General features: G+C 40.3%; 1 protein-coding gene across 1 annotated transcript; it reads left to right on the top strand.

Annotated features, from left to right (window-relative positions):
• The first annotated feature begins 829 nt into the window (after window positions 1-829).
• On the top strand, window positions 830-17,314 carry LOC139971459 (uncharacterized). Its single transcript, XM_071977949.1, has 2 exons — window positions 830-1,422; window positions 13,916-17,314. Exon 2 carries the CDS (start codon window positions 14,102-14,104, stop codon window positions 15,710-15,712), a length of 1,611 nt encoding a protein of 536 aa, XP_071834050.1. The 5' UTR covers window positions 830-1,422; window positions 13,916-14,101; the 3' UTR covers window positions 15,713-17,314.
• Window positions 17,315-21,820: the final 4,506 nt, after the last annotated feature.

Here is a 21,820-nt window from a genome sequence, read left to right as displayed (position 1 = left end):
ACTCTAGGTACCAATAGGCCTACCCATGGGACCTGTAAAATAAATCGCATGCTTTTATGTCACTTAGTTGTTTTTATTTGTGGGTGCCTCTCAGTTCCATGAAAAACATTTGCTGCTATGCTACATAGGTCTACATACCTTTTCCCTTTTCCTCCCACGACTAGAAAATCATTTGCCTATGTATGTCAATGGAGCAGTCAGAAATACCGGCCCGTGTCAATGGAAGTGTAACATACTTTCATGGTTACACTAACCCTATATAATTTTCAAGCAATGTGATTGAGCATTTTTGCTGCTTATCGCTTTTAATTCTGTTATGCATGCAGTATACCGTAAGCATGTAATTCCGACGAGAGACGTGGAAGGAGATGGGAGGGGAGGGGTGGGGGGAGGGCGAGGGCGAGGGAAAGAAAGTTGTCGTGCCTGTAAGGGACTACTTCTTTCCAATCATTATTTGAAAGGTATATAGAAGAAATCAAACGAAAACAGTGATATTGATATATCAGCAAAGCTGCATCATAACGTTCATCATTTATCAGATATTAAATAATTGGTTAAAGTAACCGATCATTGAGCACGTAACGTATTTAATATTTACAGCATACAGGAGTATTATTTCGTGATTACAAGTCCCATACGTTGCAGAATTGTTAATTATGGTTGTCCAAACTATATTGTTGTGGTTGATATGACTGTATTATATACGTACGTATAAACTAACGGTATTCGTGCGCGCATTAGATAATATAATGTATACGCGCGTATTGTTTTCATGCGCATGCAAGGTCCGTATGAAACGCGCCAGAAATCAAATTTATATCACAACATTATGATTTTGCAGGCCACGCAAGGAGAAGTGAAACAACTTTTTATTATCGGAGTAACACACCAAAAACACTGTACATATCTGTGTGTATGCTGAACACTGACTTGCTGGAGTCTTACATCAATAAAAGAATAGAAAGATCGCGGTAATCCTCTTCACCATAAGAGCTTCCTTTCCGCAAGTATTCAGACCGTCCTTATACAGGAAGGAGACAAAACTGTTAATCTTTGGCAATCGATAACTGACCTGAAGCATTCTGCAGAAGCCATTGTCAGGGTGGCTGACTTAACTAATAAATACACCAAGGACCCAATTCTAGGCTATCTACTAACTTTATGTTTGATTATAAGACCTATCGAGTATATGTTGGTTACATGCACTTGTGAAAGGCTGTTATTGTACAGAGACCTCTATCTATACAAGCGCGTCATATTCATGAGCAATCGCGTGGACAATAATACGAAAGCTCCTTCGTGCAACACCGTCAAATGATTAGGTACAGCCGAGTCATGAATGTGAACACTTGTTCTCAGTGAAGGAAGGACTAATTATTTGGATTATTAGGATATTCTCTCCTTCATACTCCGGAAAATTCGGTGAGTTGAATGTAAGAACAGCATCAGAAGCAGAATAACAGACACTTGAAACAATGTAACATTTGTAGGTCGTAATGAATTTTACACTGCTAAAGGCTCTGTATAATGCTACTTGAAATTCGAACAGGGTCATGGAGATCTATACAATTACAATGTCCCAGTTATGTTCTATGTTTATATGAAAAGGTTTGTAATAAATTTATAGACTTAGCTTACCTAGAAGACTCCGTATCGGGACTAATTAGTTGATGCCCAACACTCTTAGCTTATTACGGTAGCCTACTGTCACACTTAACATATAGGCATACACCTATTACATTAAAGCATTTTACTATGCAAGAAATGTAAGAAAATACAGCATATTACTACAGGCTTTGGATCGAGTTGTAGGTACAGCAAGTAGGCCTATACAGTTTAAGAGTTTCTTTCACTAAGCATATGCTGTACTTATGTGATTCAAGTATATTGTAGGTTTTCATAGAGCCATAATTGGCCCTGTTGATAGAAAGCATTGAGTGTAGTTTAATTTTTTAACCATTTCTTGCAACATCTCTGGCTAGTCATATTTAGCCTAAAGGTCATATCGTGCGGATCCTTATTTTCCAATTATATTTGAAACTGCAATGAGATATACTCAACGCCTCTTTTCGTTTAACGAGGCTTGTTTAGTCTGTTAAGGATCATGAATTTATCCGTTTCGTCGCAAAGGATAACTATAGTATATGTCAGCTGTGGCATCTTGAGTCCATCATGATGCATAAAATTGAGCTTATCCGATATTGATGGAAGTAAAGTATCATCTACGTATCCCTGCCATATCGAATAGGTTCGATAGCCACATGCATGTAGTCTGTTCCCAACCCCGCACAAGGTGTGTGGGGATTGGGCAGTGGGTGGGGGCATAGAAATTGATTAGGAATTTCTATGGGTGGGGGACAACCCATCCATTGCTAGACATTGCATCCAAAGAAGATAAGGTGTTTGTTAAGTGCATGGGAGGTGTGTAGGCACGGTAAAAAAAGACCTGTTCGTTTCACTTCAGTTATGTATTAATATAGAGGGCTGGCCGGAGTTTTCATACGTATCAATATTTGAAGACAATATACGGTACGTGCCCTGCGGCGTAATTCTCGATTGCCAATTTGCCTTTTATTTTTGGTGTTAGTGGGTGGGGGAGGGGTACTTTCCTTTCCTATGGTAAGTAAAGAATACTATAACGTCTTCCAAATGCCATCTACTGTACTCGATTAATCGTGTCTGTAGGGTTTTGCAAAGAAACTTCTTGATGGAAACCAATTTGGAGGAAGTGGCTGATGCTTATAGTGGCAACTCGCATGCATGGTAACTTCGATCTTGAGTGAGCTAGAAATTAGAAATTAAAGTGAAGTTTGTCCGAACATACTTTAACAAATTTGAGCAATCGAGTAGAAGCTATAATGACTCATCTGACTAATTGTTAAATTATGGATGCATCCAAGCTTGACTATTCTTCTAAAGGGAAGTAATTCATGGTGTGTCATAAACTGGTGCCTTTCCACTTCCGCGTCATGTAGCTATATGTAATGCATGGAGTGAAAGGTCACAGGAGGGGGGGGGGGTGCTTTACCTATGAGGTCATGATCGTAATTTAGGACTCGAAGAAATTTAACCACTCGGGAGTTTTTCATAAGATAAGCACCAAAGGAGACAACCAAAATAGCTCTGTAAAGCCACAGTTATTTACTCCATGCTTAAAGTAAACACATTATAACTATAGTCTAAATAGACGGGCGTCATCTGTTGACTTTCTGTGCTTCGTTTGGTATACTATATAGTTTACACATCAGGCAATACAACTGACACACGTACACACTGTTTACTACATGTTCGCTTCATTCAACATTACTATGATTTGACGGTTGTAGCTCGTAGAAGTGAAAAAGGAGGTTTATTGCCCCTTCTGCCGGTGTATTTGTATTTTTGGGGGGTAAAATTTCACCTGTTTTCACTACACAAATTATTCCAGAAAGAGATTGAGAAATGATAACAAGTGATCGACGGGAAAACCATTAGACTTTTATGGCTTCAAAAACATATTTTCAATACAGTAAACAATACTTGATATTATAAGAGTGGTGCTGATAGTCTTGGACTGATGATGCTGCTCTATAGGTTCATATGAAGTTAAAAGAACGTGTTTTTGGTTGAGTTATTAACATAAATACTACAATGGAGTATCATTGACATATAGGTCTATAGTGGTCATTTAGGAGTCGACGCCATCTTCAATTTAGCCTTACTGGATGCTTGCAGAGCTAGAGCTTGGTTATATGGTAATTACGCGGAATATCTGAAAGACTGGAATAGTGATATAAACATCACTAGCAGCCAATTTTTATCTTGACCTGTAACATATCAAGACTGATTGTCTACCAAAAGTCATCCTATAATTTTGTTTTTGAGAGGGGGGGCAGTGATGTGAGGGGGGGGGGTACAGATGAGGCACTGCATGCTTTATGACGTGTATATACTTGAAAATACTGCAGTGTAATCTCCCGCAATTTCAGAGAGCGGACAAACTACATTATGATTGGACTAAAAGCGAGGATCAACAAAGAATAGTTTATAATAAGAACCGTAATGAATTTCATAGAGGGTGGGGGAGAAGATACCGAATATGATTTCTTGGGAGCGTGAAAAATGTTTTTTTTTTCCCTAATGTTTCCAGTTAGGCCTATAATGTATGGAATTTTCAATCTATTCACCTGCACAGAAGTTCATTGACTAGAAGAAGTTCAGTCAATAAGAACGTTTAAATTATCGCTATCACCGTGAAGTGTGACGCACATGTAGACGCACACTATAGTCTGAGGACTATATACAACTATGATGTAGAGTCACTTGTGTGTTCTGTAAACGTCATTTCTATATCTACCAACAGTGAGGCTAAACAACTTACATAATGACAGTGTTTGACTTAGATTATATCCCAGACGTTTGCCTTTTGGCCATTTTATGACCTCGTTTCCATAACGATGAAAAAGTCAAGAATTGGTTTTTAAACTAATATGGTCCAACTTTGGATTTATGTTCACTAAGTTCACAACGCCCGTGATTGTAATGAAATAACTGTGACGCAATCATCAAGACAAAATTCTGGTATCGCCATCATAAGTATATACATCTTCATGCTTGGGAAGTTATTATCCTGAGGTATGACGTAACGGCTATAGAAAAACAAATTGACGTAGCAGGTTGTGTAGCCTACAGAGTCAATTACTTCAATTATGAAATCAATTTAAGCTGTCGTTTGGTGGGGTGAAGGGGAGGGGGTGGGGTGGGTCGAGGTGGAGAAGAGGCACTGACATGAACGTAAGATATGAAATATTTACGTTTCAGATTTGCGATTATGCCAGTTATATGTTTGGAATGAATATGCATCCATCTCAATAGGCTGACACCAATTATATTACTCTTCAGTTAACTTATAGGCTAAGTACGTAACGGTGTAGTATTGTTCTCACTCAGCCTGGCCTCTCTTACCCGTCTCCTCTCAAATCAAACGGTTTGGTTAAAGGTGCTAAATTTAAAGGGACATTGCCGCAGCACATTACTTTGTTTAAAAGTATGATTTCAACACTGAGCATATGAATGTTATTATATGCTAGTAGGCCTAAGCTAACATAATCATGCATGTTGCAATGTTTGCTACATTTACGTGTAGCCTTAGACGTATACTATATTGCCGTTTAGTATATTGCACATGTTGTTCTTGAAAGATAAAATCCCCGGTCTTATCAGGGCAAATTTCAAACTCCATGTTGAATTGACAATATGTAATGTGAGGTGTACGTGCTGACAGACACCTATAAGTATACATCCAATTGTTTGACTTTATACTGTTTTGACAGTCTCTGCAAGGTATGCCTACGTGCATACATGGGCATGGTTGACCCTATAGGAGGACGACCAATAACAAACATACTTTAACTAGGGCAATAATCTTGTATTTTCTTAACTGACGAATTAACCTTCTTTGCGCACATATTATCTCTTCGATATTCAAATGTTTTCAGAAATCTGCTAAGTGTGGGAACCGCTCTGATAAGCTCACCAGCTGGGCTTCTCTTTTTGATGTTTGTAGGGCAGTGCGGGTGTGGATCCTGGGGGAGGGTGGGGAGAGGGTGGTCTCCCTCTTTTCTTCAAACGCACACACAAATTGCAAAGGTGGCCTATGACTATTAGCACAACCTTGCGATTAGACGTGGAGGATGCTCCCAGATCCACAGTATGGGTAGTTCCGCTTCAACGACCCCAGGGTTGTCCCCACCCCCAGTATAATCTATGGATCCGTCACGTGAAGTGTTTCTTAACATTGCAGGTGATATACAGTACAGCACTATACGTTCGTGGTTCTACCCAGCCTGACAGTTGATATATACATATATGCTTTTCATTCGTAATTAAAGAGAAAATATACGATTTTATGATGGTTCTATTCATTGATCTTCCTTATAGGAGTCATATTTACATAAGGAACAAAAGAATATGAGTGGGCAAGACATGAGAGATTTAATGTATATCGAAGAGCTGCATTTGTTTGAGAATACACATATAAGCTACTTGTCACTGGTCGATTAATATTTGTGAGTTAGTTGGACCGCCGTGTATCCTCAGAAGATGAAACAGTTCCCTGAATGTGTATTCATGTACAGGTAAACACCACATACTGAGTATCAGGAGTCGGTATATAAGGATCATGTTTCCTATTGTCTTTTGTATTTGATTAATATGAACATATACTGAGTGAGTGTCACGGCAACGAAAAATTTGGCATCATTTATTGAAAAGATTTGTGATGACGTAAAAAACCTATATATAGTTAAAAATGATAAACCGCAACCATCCTCATTGTATTATACATACTCACTATATATGTATAGGTTCGGTTGTATGCAACAACAACATCAAAAACAAAATGGCGACTAAAGGTAAAAATAACTGTTTTGTCAAAGAGAAAGGAGGGGGAAGTAATTGTACAAGTGTCTCTGTCTGCAATTAATATAAAGCGTTTAAAGGTTATAGGACTTTTTTGACATTCTTGGGTAAAATACGAATTGCTTTCAGTCATAGTATTAAATAATTGTGTGTGTATGTGTGTGTTTACTGTTAACCTATACTACAAGCTTTGTAATTTTATAACCATTTAGTGTTAAGCACTCCGTGTATTCTCGTATACAATACGGTGAATTGATAACACAAAGCTGTCGATATCTGTCTATTCATTCTAGGTGATCAGGTATGTCAGAAGTAAGGTCACTATACGGTTATTCGATGACAAAGTACTATAAGTTTCTACTGTTTGACAAAACATCCAGTTTGGTCAACAAGATATAGAGCTTATAATGAACTTGAAGATAACCTTACAGTTATAATACACATAAAAAACAACATCAAAATGCAAAATCGATGAGCGAGAAAGGCGCAGAATTTCTATTTTTGAAGATGAAGGTCATTTGTTGACGTCTTACATGTTAGCAAGCAAGAAAAAGAACGAGTCAATAAATAAATAAATAAATAAACAAAAAGGAAAAAGTGAAGAAAAGAGGTAAAATATAGTAATCCTGGATTGACTATATAAATATTCCGTTCGAAAGTCATCGGGACTTTCAGTTCACTTTGTGTAATATTTTCTTTATAAAAAGAGAAAGCAGGTACAATTCTTTCGACAAACTGTTGCACAACTTATCAACAGCCGACACTGTTGAACTGTCAAGCTATATTAATGAGGTTACGCCTGCTATAACACCATGTCATGTCCCTATGTGTGTATGAGCCTCCCTTCAAGGGGTAGATATTATTAGCATTTGCGATATCCGGAAGAAACGACACAAAGCACCGGATGTCGATGTGCTTATAAACTGTTAGAAAACATGTTATTTCTTGCTCAATCAGTAAATGTGTCTGCTGTCTACTCCCAAAGCCCGGATCATTGGTTCCTTTCAATTTACATGACATTATTGTTTATCTTCATCAGTAATTAGGCCATTGACCTATATATGGGACGGTAATGTCCAGACCAAGTATACCGTTATCGAAAATAGCAGCCTATCAGAAGTCGTGAAACTAGAGCAATTTTTGTGTGTGTCAGTTGAGATTCGCGCTCGCTTTCTGCCACCGAGAACGACCGAGCACCTCTTTAATGTCCAGGTATGAATTTGGATTGTCAATATTTAATCCAGCTGCCCCTCTCTCAACCACATGCTATATAACGGTTTGTGGTATTCAACCAATACCGATGCAACATAACCTCTCGCTACAATATCTTGGCGGTTAACCGTTCGTCGTCTTTACAGTGTTATCGATTGTTGCATGTAAATAGTTCCGGTTTTGCAATCTACTAGCCTAGACTCTGTCTGCCGTTTGCTCTGAGAAACCTCAATCCACTGACTGATCGGGGAACCCCTAATTCACAGGGACCCCAACCCACCCCCATGAAGCACGGGGAACCGAACTCTGTTCTGTGTAAATGCCCATTGAAACCATATGGCGGACAAGAGAGAACCGAAACTGTTTCAGCAACATATGAAATCAATGTGCAGCCAGTTGGGAGAAACATATACTGAAGGTTTAAGCAATCTGTTTTACCTCCATGGTATAACGTATAAGCGTGGCAATGTGCCAGGGGCCTGTAACGATAGCAACCTACATGCTGCTACAAGCAGATCTTAATGTAATTTATACTTATGAAATGTCACTGATATGAGCCGGGCTCACCCGAATGAAGTAAGGTCATGCATGGTGCAGTGATTAAAGTATATAGCAAACCGCAACCGTTAGGTCACCAGTGCAAACCCTTTATGTGCCACATTTCTAGACCAAGTTTTAAATTGTTTTGATCTTCGTTGGTTTTAAGCGGAGTTAAAGTTTGACAGTTTGTGAATTGGAAAAATAATAAACCAAACAAAGCTGCATTTTTGTGACGTTTGAATAGGACCACTCAACATCCTTCATTATCTGATAAAGTGATGAGGGCTCTTTGAATTAGAGAGAGAAATTACGTGCCCTCTTCTTGAATGCGTTTCGAAAAGAAACAGCGTGCAGAAGGACGGTGTGGGCATGGACCCACCTTCATCGGCATTGAGGGGACTTTCACACTGAACTAGAATTAGACCACTCCTCGGCGATTGCGCACCCATATTTTCAGCCTCACACAAGATTGTATTAGTATTTACAATAGCACAACCAGTGCGATGAAACCTAATTTAAAAATGTTCTAAATACGCCCCAGAATGTCTTCAGCGACCCCATGACCACACCCCTACCACACCCTTCCCTTTTATAAACTCTTTGATTCACCTCTGGCTATTCTTGCCCCTTAGTCAGGAGTTTAGAATTCCCCCACACCACCACCCTTGAAATAATGTGCATATCACTGCAGTTATATATGAGCGGATAGTTATTATGCCGGTGTTCATCCACAACCACCACACTGATTGACCATGAATTACGTTACCGTATAGGCCTACTCACTCATAATCATATATACGACTTCCTAACGTAACCCTTGTAAAGGGTTTACTAAAATAAACTTAACCCCTGAGGAAATGGAATATGTCTATATAGGAGACAGGACCACACGTTTATTCTATATTTGTAATGCGAGAAAGTATATATGTCTCAAATACCGTACCGTGAGGAACGATTTTTTCCGTTAGAGGAATATATATATATATATATATATCAGGCGCGTATCCAGGATTTTCAAACCCGGGGGGCGCGAATTACTATCTAAGCGGAGCGCCACCATCGGTTGGTGCGCAGCGTACAAGAAACTTTCTTGTTTTGAAACCCCCCCAGATCACCGGAAACGGCACTTCTCGGGCTTGAAATGACCAACCAGATGTACACTTTTTGCCTGAGAACCAGGTATTTCCTAATAGTTTTTTTTTCCATCCATAACCTTTTTGAAGTTTGTCAACCCGGCACACATCATGTTCGACCTGATGGCATCTCCTGTGGGTCTTTGCTTTTGTAGGTGATTCTACGTCGCTGCCCACAATACCCGTCAGCCCCACTTTTCAAGGTTTTAAGCCCCATATTTGTTCAAAATTTGAAAATTCACATTTCTCGTGAACAAACTCACTTCAAAACATACCCATAATGTTGTACAAAATTTCATCTATGGACAACCAATATAGAAAAACTTCCTTGAACCCCTATAACAGACCGGTCAAAATTGCACGAGTAGAGGGAAGTGTGATGCAGAATGTTGGTCAGAAATTTTCGAAAATTCAGACACAGTTAATTTATCGGTGTAGAAACATGAAAACCCCTTATAACGGCTATTATAAAACTTGGTTGAAGGAAATGAAAAAATAGCAGATATTTCCTTCAACCGAACACTACACGCATAGGCGTAGGAGGCGCGGCGGCAGTGGCGGAGCTAGGGGTATTGGTCAGGAGTGGCGAGAATGGTCTGTAGGAGCGCTTTCGACACTATCTAAGCGGAGCGCCACCACTGGTTGGCGCGTAGCGTACAGAAAATTTTTGAATAAAGATACTCCCTAGATCGCCGGAAATGACCCTTTCCGGGCCTGGCTAATTTGCAGATAAACGAAGAATAAGGTGTCATCGCCAAATTACAGCAAGAAAATGTGAGAAATGTCAATAAGTAGATGAGAGCGCAATAAAAAAGTCAATAATCTAGAATAAGTAAAAAGTGGTAAAGAGCTGAAAAAGGCGCCAGCAGTCCATTTGAGTCCGTCAGGGGGGGCATCCACCCCCCCCGACCGTATGGACGCTCCGCCACTGCGCGGCGGGGGTGCAGCCCCTAATTCGCCATTACTAATGTAAAAGAGAGTTTTGACATAATTGGACCTCCATGCTTTTTATACATTTACATGAGACATGTCGTTGTTTACATTAGCATCCCGCGAAATACTGCGCAATTTGAACGGACCGTACGGTACATGATGGCATGCGATGTAATAACCGATGCTTGCTTATATGATATTGTCATGGACACGTTGAACGCGCGTTCCGCGCGCGAAAAATTTAGGTTATTTTTTCAGGCAAGTCGGACAGTTTTGAGGCTTTTCATCCTGGAACGCCATTTTCATGCTCACTGATATGATGTGATATCTGCTGTTTGCGTTACAAATTCGAACAGGCGCGTAGCGAGGAATTTGCCAAGGGAGGGGCGAAGCCTGTATGCAAATTATCTAAGCGTAGCGCCACCATATGTTGGCGCGAAGCGTACAAGAAAATTTTGGCCGAAAATGCCTCCCAGATCGCTGGAAATGGCACTACCCAGGACCATTTGTTAGCGCGAAGCGTACTAGCAAATTTTGGCCGAAAATGTCTCCCAGATCGCTGGAAATGACACTTCCCAGGCCTTGTAAGTTGCCTCTAAGCACTTTCTATTTTGAAATTACTTAGCGGTATCATTTAAAAAAATGCTGAATGGGGGGGGGGGCGGGCGGTCGCCCCCATCACAAAATGCGTCATGTTCCCCGACGACACGGTCGAGTTCGAGACCAGCCACAGTTGGTTTCATAGCACAATTCTACACACGCGTTATGATAGACCATATATAGTACATATATAGATCATTAGTGAGAGAGGAAAATGGAAACGTCAAAAAATGGAGTTGTCGGTGTAAGGGGTAGGGTGAGTCACACTTTTACGAAATCATTGATCCGTCACTGGCTACCCTTCAGCGCTGTAATGATGTCACTGTTCCTTTTTCTCTCCCCGGTGTCTTCGCGTTTTTCTTTTACTCCCTCCTTTTCTCCTTTTTCTCTCTTTCTTCTTTTTCTTTTCCCTTCCTTCCTCTCCTCCTCCTCTTTTTTCCCCTCTTTTTTCCTTTTTTCTTCTCTTTTTTTTCTCTCCTCTTTTTCTTACCCGGGGGGCGCGCGCCCCCAACGCCCCCCCTGGATACGCACCTGTATATATATATATATATATATATATATATATATATATATATATATATATATGTATATATATATATTTATTTATTTATTTATTTACACACACAAACACAGATGTGTGTGTGCACGTTACGGTCGATTTGACAATATAATAACGAAGTGACAACATTCTACATGAAAGCAATGATACGGCTATAGCAGGGAAGCTCTGTCACAGTTGACTTATCAAGGAACTAACGATCTATCTTCACTTGTGTCTGCATGCTTGGCGCATTCAGTTTGGTTTAGTTGTTTCTCAAATTTTAAAAGTTGACGACTCTGTTCTATGAAGGAATGGTCCTTATATACGCAGTGCTTTAGCAGACGTTTATGATTATTATCAATCAATTTATGAGCTTCATTTATAGCTGAGAATAACGGGCATTTCTTAGTACGTATGTGATCAAATATGTACAGTATCGTCTCATTGTATGCAATCCATTCATAGGGTAGTGATTCTATGCTGCATACTATACATCAAAATGACAACTTACCGATACGGGGAGGCTAATGCTATAATATGGTGACGCAATATTCTTACAGTCAACCAATGGTACTAGACCCATGGTACTAGACCCATTGATGTAGTGGCGACAACCTGCTGGTAATAACCAGGGAGTTGTTATGGATCAACTCCCTGTAATAACGTACATCATCACCACCAAGGGCGTAGGAACCGGGGGGCTGGGTGGGGGCGCCAGCCCCCCCAGTGAAAAATATGGAGGGGCGGAAGTATCATTCCGCCCCCCCCCCCCGCTTCGCAAGTCAGAAAACCCCTTTTTCATTTCCAAATGAGAAAAAAATCTCATTTGGAGCACCAAATTGCATCTAAGGCCACCTGGAAATGCAAAAAAAATCCCCCTCCCCTTAGACCCCTCCCCCATGCCGGCCATCAGTCTTCAGCCCCCCACTCAAAAGTACCTTCCTACGCCACTGATCACCACATATATATGCAGATATACGATACTTTCAAATACAAACTGCATGCACGATGTTTTCGAAGAGAAAAAGAAAAATTAAGAATTCAAGTTTCTTTATGCCATCGTTTCAGTATAGACTTTCAGCTACTCCGCAGTCATAGCCTAGTCGTGTTCTAGTCTATATTTATATCTGTACTTGTACTTTCCCCCGACGATTTTTACTCTACTTGTACTCGATGCATTATGGAAATCGAGCATAGATCCAAATGGATCGGGTGTATGGCGGGCCATCAGTCTCAAATCATGGGAGATCGACTTATACCGATTTATTTCTACTTATACCAGTTTAAATCGACATATACCAATTTAAATCGATGATATGTAAAATAAATCGATGATATGTCCATTTAAATCGACATCATACCAGTTTAAATCGATGATATGTCGAATTAAATCGGTAGAAGTCAATTTCCGTGGACTTATACCAGTTTCTAGCATCTCAAATTGACATTTGTCGATTTAAATCGACATATCATCGATTTAAACTGGTATAAGTCGAATTAAACTGGTATAAGTCGAATGAAACTGGTATATGTCGATTTAAATTGACATATACCAGTTTCATTCTACATATCATCGATTTAAATCGACATATACCAGTTTAATTAATATCATCGATTTATTTTACTTATCATCGATTTAAATTGGTATATGTCGATTTAAATCGATGATATGTCGAATTAAACTGGTATATGTCGATTTAAATCGATGATATGTAGAATGAAACTGGTATATGTCGATTTAAATCGGTAGAAGTCAATTTCAGCTGCTGGAAACTGGTATAAGTCGAAGGAAACTGGTATATGTCGATTTAAATCGGTATAAGTCGATCTCCCATGATTTGAGACTGATGGCCCGCCATACGGGTGGTGGGGGGGGGGGATACTAAAGTCGAGGACATCTACTTGTACTCGCGTACTCATGTTGTTGTACTCCTATGATGCATCGCTTTGCCTCAGTCCATTTCTTAACGGAAGGTGCATTTAGCTGGTTATTACTCCTACCAGTTAATGACAATAACAAATTATTCCCAACTCTTATACGTTAAATAATCTCCAATGTTATATGTATACTGTACACCTGCTATAAGATTAAGCGTTTAACAGGCCTGTAATATACATGTTGGTTTTGGAAAGTGTAACACACTTTTTATTGCATGTGTGGTTGGTTGGGACACTGAGTGCAACGTATTATATCCTAACAGCATATTTTGAGCTGAAAGGTATATGTTTGCATAAAATATGTTACGGTGCAAGAGCGACAACATGCTGTTAATGATGTCCACCGTCACCATACAGTAGTTACACTAACAGCACTATAATGTTGCTATTCTGATTATCGATGATAACATTTCGTTTCCTAATTGTAAGACATTAAGCTTCCTTCGGAAGTTTCTTCATGTATTATAATAATTGTCCTTCATATATACAGGATATTCAGTACCATGAAAAATATTTCATTATTTTCTGACGTCACTTTGAAATTATAGTTAATGACGTCACGGCCGAATATACATTATTTTATTCATACTAAATCAGATTTATTCTGTTTCATTTACAGATTCAAGATATCAGCCATCATTATACGTCCTTCCATTGATCTAAAACAAAAGGAACCAAACGCCCACAAGAAAGGCAGTTAACCTATAGATCTTGATCAGGCAGCCTGCCTGCTGGTAAAACCTCCTTTACTTTTGTTTTGTTCGGTGGCTGCAAAACGGTAAAAAATGATTGTCTTCGATATGAAATGGGAGGATCCAGAAGCCGCGTGGTAATTGAGAGAGAAATGACGGACGTTTCTGAATTCAAGTGTAATTCTATTAAACAAATTCCTCAAATGTATCCTTCCAGTTTGGATGACGTTTATATTGCTACTGGTAAAACTGATCAGTCAGAAGGGTTTAAACGTCATAGTTACGTCATGAAACCGGAAGGCGACGGTCAAACCTCGACCATGACTAAAGCAGAATCTATTTCAAGTGACACTGGCTCCCAATCGAGCCATGAGCTTCCTCATTATTCACAAGGAGTGGACGCGCTGTCAGTTTTAAACAAATCGCCTCACCATTTACAATCTACACCGAAACGGAATGGCAACCAGGGGTGCAGATTTAGTATTGGAGAGGGAAACGAGGTAGCTTGTAATGGTAACCACGGTGATAGCGAAGACATGGAAACAATCACCCAGGATATAAAATATTGCAATTGTGATCAAACTAATGATACATCTTCATGTGAAGTGATCGTTACGACACACGAAAGTGTCGTGTCCAAAAAGATGTTAGGACCTACAGTTCTGCGTAGGTCTTGTACGTTGGACGATATGCTGTTCCTGAAGACGAGACAAAAACCGAAATGGAAAATCGAGGTAGACATGGAATCGACGCGAGTGATTTACGGAGCATTGACAAGAGAACCAAATGACTCGTTCTTATCATCGGATACGATATCTTCTGGTGATATTAAAATAGATATGAAAGACGAGAGCACAGAGACAGACGGACTCGAGAACTTGTGCGATGGTGAGTCTGCAGACGATATTAGACGAAATGGCGAACACTTCTTAAAGATGACGTCATCAGATAACATCGTAGACGAACAGAAAAGGAAGAAGACATTTTGGGCGAAAAAGAAAAAGAGAAAACATTCCTTAGACAAGGATAAAACACAGACATTGCCCTCTGAAAACGGTGGTACTTTAAAACACCGGCACTTTTGGCCTTTCACGAAAGGTTCAAGTAATAGTGCAAATCACGTGCTTTCAAATCCAAAGGAAAACCTTAGTTCGAGACAGTCTTTATTCGAAGAGAAACTGAAATATTTACACATTGCCGCACGGGTAAACTGTCCACGTGCTGCTGACGTAAGGGCGACTCTACTTGTGGAATATCCGACCGTTAAACTGACGAATGCGCAACTGTCCACGAAGACGTATCTATTAAGCGTAACGTTGAACGCCTTCTTTTACCCATATCCTAAAATATATGTAGAGTGGGTTGATTCTTTATCAGATCTCATCCAAGAGAGGATGAACCTAGGGGACATCGTGCCAAAGTTCGTGACCACTGAGGTCAGTCACTGTAAAGTCTGCCTGATTCTTTCTCCGGATGCAAGCGTCCTCTTGTGCAAGCCGGATTGTGCCTTAATTCCAGACTTGGCTAACATTGCTGGCTACAGCCGTCGGAGTACATTTGTGATGAAGGCGACGGATAAACGGAGTCAGACGCTTTCCACCGCAAACTCTGACTCTTCTATAAACCCAATTTCAGAGAAGTTTGCTCCGATTTCCGAAATTGAAGAATTCGACGACGAGATGCTTTACTCTAATTCTTACAGAACTGGTGCTCAAACTATGTGACGTAATTGTCGACAGAACTGGATTCGGCAGAGTGTGGATAGGGCATGAGGACAGCTGTGGGCTGCACGATATAGAAATTATATAATAATATTACATTAAAGCCATCGTGATCTAGATAAGCTGTGTCGCTTGGTTATATATAGTGTGATATATCATAATTATTGCAGATGAAATATGTATCGCAAAGATATCTGTAATTCTGTATATAGTTATTGTGAACGGGACACCCAATTCGTTGCTATCATCGTAAAAGGGGAAGGGAGGAACTTTGCCACTTTTCATACTATTATATACTAGTCGTGAGTTATATATGGAGATGTTCAATACATGTTATACTAACAGATACGTACAGTAAACCAGTTGCGTAGCCGTTGGGGGGGGGGGGGGGGCTAGGACCCCACATGCCTGTCAGCCCCTCCACATAGGAACGTATTAGGCCCCTTAAAACCAGCAGTCCAGCTACGCCCCTGCATTAAACCACAAGAACATTCGACAAAGTACAACATTTAGCATCCCAGTTGTCATATAACGTCTGTAAAGACGACAAAATTCAACAAGTCTACAAAATGTTGTCGTAATTATACGCTACAGCGTAACGCTTTATATAAAGTTGTTACAACATGGATTAAAACGTTAGAATATTGGCTGGTGAGATGGTTATTGAATTTGTCCTTGGTATAATGATGGTTCATGGTATTGAATAATAGTCTAAGTGCATTTAATTCAAGCTGATGAGTCTGTATATGAACAGATAAAGAAGCAGTGACATACGGTACTCATCTGCACCCATAGTATAGCCATACCATGCATGAGGCTTGGAGAGCACATCGCTCTATTTACCATAAAACTTGACAACAAGACTAAAATTTACTGTGCTTGCAGGTGCATATGTTCTCTTCCTAAATACCAACTTGTATACATTCATGTTAGGTATCATAAACCTGATGTCCTGCTGAGAACTGTGGTACACTTTGATTAACCTCTGTTTCAAATTTCCTTTGTTGATCATTGCCATCAGCTAACATGACGTCACGTCGTCAAGGTACAGCCAAATCGAGTAGATTCAGTAAACACAATTTACTGATTCAGGATTTGATTTCAGGACAATTATGTTGGGGTTCCTGAGGGAAGATCTCCGATGTATCCCGTTCTAGCCATAAATTTATTTCTTCTTTTCCGTTGAAAACAAACTTTACTCTCAATCGAATAGCTACAGGTTAATGACGCCATAAGTACTACCGTTGGTTCGTTTACGATCACACTGAAAGATGCATGTGTCTTAATTTGTGGACTATAGGTTGGTCCACATGTATTGATGTAAACTGTATTGACATAAACAGTATTGATATGAAACTTAATTTTTAATTGCTGGTTTAATTGCCGGGCTGCATAACTACACTTTTTGAAGAGAGAATGAGCGGGGAATCGGTATCTGATGTAGGCTATGCAACTTTTTTTTTTGTGAGGAATGCATGAATATACGAGAACCATGATGTCATTGCCGTTTCCAGTTTTGATATCTGACATCAATTATGCAACTCTTTACATTTCATAAGGAACATGGAGAAATAAACGAAGACTAAATAATAATAAAAACAAAAACACGTATGTTTTATTTTTTCTTGTGAATGTTTAATGTTTGACAACAACAGTGTTTCAAGTTTACCAGGAAACCATGGAAAAGGACTTGAAACTCGGACTTGAAAGGACTTGAAAGAGTCGAAAGGTGACGTGAATGGTGACGATGGCTGTCCATTTAATGACGATTTCTTCCCTCCAATCCATACGATATAGCGTCAAATGTCATAATTTACTGCTAACACTACTCGCCAAACAGTAACCATTTACCTATTAGCGTGAAGTGCTAGCATATAGCCTCAGTCCTACTGTACCTCTTTTTAAAACAGTTCTTTGGGTTTCTTCGTCGATTTCTGGTAATTTGTTTCAGCCTCACGCACAGTATCTATTATCAAAACCTTTAGTTTAGGGCTGCTTATTAAGACCTAATTTATAGTCTCAGAATGCATCATGTAATGTATAAAACATTCACTTTTTTTCTCGAGGAGAGTTCGTTCAATGACCCCAATGGAACCCCCCTCCCTGCTTTGATAACATCCTTCATTCGCCTCTGGGTATTCCACAAACGTTCAGCCCCTTGTGTTAAGCAGTCGGGGAAAATTTGGAATTTGCCTGTCCCCCCCCCCCCCAGCCTTCACCGGGATTTTCAAATTGAATTTATGAAAACATGAGTTTCACCAGAGGGAGTAAATTTGTTATGATGAATTCAACAGACGTGAGAAATGATTCCATTACTCTTATAAGAACTGGACAAGAGTTTGATTTGCTTTTATTCCCCAACATGTTACTTTGGAATTGCCAGCTATAGCACTGTCTTAGAAATAGATTACTCCAGTGTAGTATAAGGCTACTATACGCCGAAACATGACAAAGTCGTGACCGCCATGTTGTTCTGGATCTCCATGGGCCTATACACTCCAACTAGGCCTACATATAGTTTGTTCTAAACTTACCGTGATTGGAAGTGTGCCTATATATTTTTAAAGCATGTGACGTATCATGTGCTTGATTGGTTTGTTTTGAGTAATACTTCTCTAACTAGTAGGCCTACTACACAGTGGCGTCGCCAAGGGGGGGCCAGGGGGGGCACGTGCCCCCCCTGGAAAGCCTAGTGCCCCCCCGGGTGCCCCCCCATCTGAGATTTGGGTTGGTAAAATAATATATATATATTTTGTTATATTCAACTCCCATCATCTGAGTTGGTTTTTCATAAGGACAAAGAAGCACAGTAATTCGTATTTTCTTCAAATGAGCTGCGAAAAAATTAACAAGTTTATCCTTGAACGTCGGGTATCGAAGTCGTAACCCGCGCCATCACAACAGGTGTCGATATTTACACTGAATGTGTCAGTGCTCACGCCATACCAGCGGATATACAAGTCCGCTTCGCGAGCTACATGACTGTGAGAAGGGAGGGTACTGCAATATGTTGCCTTGGTCTGAGGTTGACAGGTTAGGAGCTGACGAAATGTGAGAATGTGAGGGTCCGCGGGCACCATACTTGCCTATATTTCTGGACCCATATATTAACCCTGTTGTGTAAGGGGTGCAGAGGTCATTTGAGGTCAGATGCTTGTAGGAACAAATGGTGAATGTTCACACCTGCATACTGAGCCATACTCGATGTGTGATCAAACTTTGGATTGCATGGTGAGATCCCTGATAGGAGCCATTAACGATGCTGGAACCTGTTACATCTTAATAGATAATGGGCGAAAACGAGAAGGACAAGAAAGGAGTCGGGGCCATGCACACATTAATTCAACAAATGTAGGTTCTATTGATAGGGTTAGGCATAAATATCGACAGCATGTGGTTCATATCCTCCGCAAAATTCTGCGCCTTGTTAAAATCATTACCTCAAAAATAGCAATTTCTGGAGATATCTTCAGATCGAATTTAGCATCAAATGTGGCAGCATTTTGCATCTAGCCCATCCTCCGTATGCGAAAATTTTCCAAAGGGGAGGGGGGGCAGTGGCGGCGGAACCGGGGGGGCTTGGGGGCTTGCAATCTGAGAAATTGCAGGCTTGAGACCCATATTTTAGGGCTAGGTATTCGCAGCATAAAACACTCGGGAAGTGTCGTTTCCGGCCATCTGGGGGTTTGAAAAACCCAAAATTTTCTTGTACGCTCCGCGCCAACCGATGGTGGCGCTCCGCTTAGATAGTCTCTACACATTAGTCCCCCCCCAATAATTTTCCCGTTCCGCCGCGCCTGGAGGGGCACCCCCTCCCCTTAGACCCCTCCCTATGACGTTGATACGTATCCACCTAAGTGCCCCCCCATCAAATGCTGGTGCCCCCCCTGTGCCCCCCCAGACTGAAAAGTCTGGTGACGCCACTGCTACTACACAGTACGGTGTAGTCTTTAAATTAAAGTTGAGACTATAATAAGGTTGACAAGATGAGATTCATACTGAACATTTGAAATACTGGTTCTATTACCACCATAATTATACTCCAACCTATTGTTGCGTCAAGAATACACATAGTGTACTTCGCAACAAAAAAAAAAAAGGGGGGGAGGGTAGGGGAGCGTGGCATGATGAATATGATACTTTTTAAGAAAAAGTCGCCCAGGAAAGAACCTGGGCACGAAAACCAAACTACCGAACGACTGATCCGCTCCCAACCCAGTCCCCTTGCATCGGGACTGTGACTGTGTGATCATCGTCAGGTGTGCATCACCATTAATTCCCCTCGAAACTTGGGAACAGATACTACAAACGATCTTATAAGCCAAAAGCCCGAGAAGCGATGAATATGATACGTTTTCAGCAGTACTTCCCTCAAATTGATTCTTCTTGTCGACGACAAAGATTATTACATATTCAGGGAATCAGGGTGCAAAACAGTGGAATGTGTTATTGTTTGTGCAGTTTACTCACCCATTGAACTGAGAACGACGCTTTAACAAGTGTTTTAAGCGGAAATCCCACACAGTGTTGAATGAGTTAACGCACTATTCAATTTACACGACCATATACATTGCCTATAGCAACCGACAAAGGCTTCAGTTTATTTCAAAGCAATTCGAAATCTCTAGAGCGTAAATCCTCTGAAAAAATAATTATATACACAGCATAATTGAATATGATTTAAACAGAGTTATACATTTTTATAGTTTTCGGAAATGCTTAACGGGTCTCTCGAATTTAACTTAGAATAGGGAAAACCACTCAGGGTGTCTCAGTCCATCAATATTGTGATGCAAGAAGGGGGAGGGGGAGGGGGGGTGGAGGGTTGTTAGACGGAGCTGCATATTTCTAGTTGGTAGATTTATGATTGGTAACGATACTACTATTTCCTCCGATTTAGACAACCCCCCCCCCCCTTAGTCACCTGCCAGTGTTACCAGACTGCGACAAAATTGCACTTACTTACATCGGGTTTTTAAGTGACCCATCGCCCACAACCCCTCCTATCCCATCCACCCATTTCCGATCCACACTCATAAAGTAGGCCTTGCATTCGATATCCATTCAACACTATTTGTCTACGATCGGTTGACACTGATCCCGGAGTATTTTGCATACATGGGCATATCCTTCAGTTGTTAACAAGTTTAACAATCATGTCTGTAGGACTTAATATTAGCGCACAGTTATTTTCCATTCAGCTCTGAATGCAGAATGCACACCGACCACATAATTGTGTTAAACTTATAACATCTGGCTACTGCATATATACTGAACAAGAACCTCTCCCGGAGATTCATTAATTCACGCAGCCAAGTCTTCCCGAAGATTGAACATGATAAAGCAGTATATAGTTTACAATGTTACTGTTCACGCTCTGACGAAATAATGTATGTAAAATATGTACGTAGGACGTACAACATATCACAACATTAGGAATTCTGCATTTTAATCTCGTTTAATAAACGTGAAATGACTTTCAATTTTGTTTCCTTGTTCACCGCATTTTCGAATCGAAACATGTATTATATTATTTAAATTGGTTACATGCGTCCGGCGTTAATCAAGAGTATATTGCCAACATGGCAACACTGGTAAAGCATACGATCACACCACCGTCTGGTAATACTTAATCATCAGTCCTTCTATTCTGAGCAAGTGCAATGGAATTCGATGCAAATACACCTACACTGTTTAAAAATCAAAGGATTCTATACAACTATTTGAATATCACGCATCAGGGTGTGTTTGTGTCAACACGAACAAAAAACCCAAATCAAAAGCCTTTGTGTAGTGAAGTCAGCAAGCTTTGGTCATTTCCGTTCACAAGATACAAGGTTCTGTTTTTCACTTTATTACTGAATGCAATTTTCGATATAACTGTGGATCCATAATTTAATTCCTGCAACGGTATTGGAGGCTTCCCCGTGGTCTAACTCAACAAAGACAGTTTTTGATTGCTATAGCAATAGTTGTAATACTTTACACTTTATCCCAGTACTGCCGGGTTCCCGCACTAAAGAACACACATCGGTTCATTGTCAAGTTCTTCCATATTTGGCAAGGAAGGGGTTGGGGGTGGGGGGGGGGAGGGGGTGGTGGCGGCATATT

The sequence above is a fragment of the Apostichopus japonicus genome, chromosome 8 (assembly GCF_037975245.1).
Source record: "Apostichopus japonicus isolate 1M-3 chromosome 8, ASM3797524v1, whole genome shotgun sequence".
NCBI lineage: Eukaryota > Metazoa > Echinodermata > Holothuroidea > Aspidochirotida > Stichopodidae > Apostichopus > Apostichopus japonicus.
Note: the sequence above shows the minus strand (reverse complement) of the source record. Positions and strands in the feature narration are given on the sequence as shown.

Coding starts and splice junctions, on each gene's coding strand:
- LOC139971459 (XM_071977949.1), top strand. CDS start 14,102: ATGGGAGGATCCAGAAGCCGCGTGGTAATTGAGAGAGAAATGACGGAC.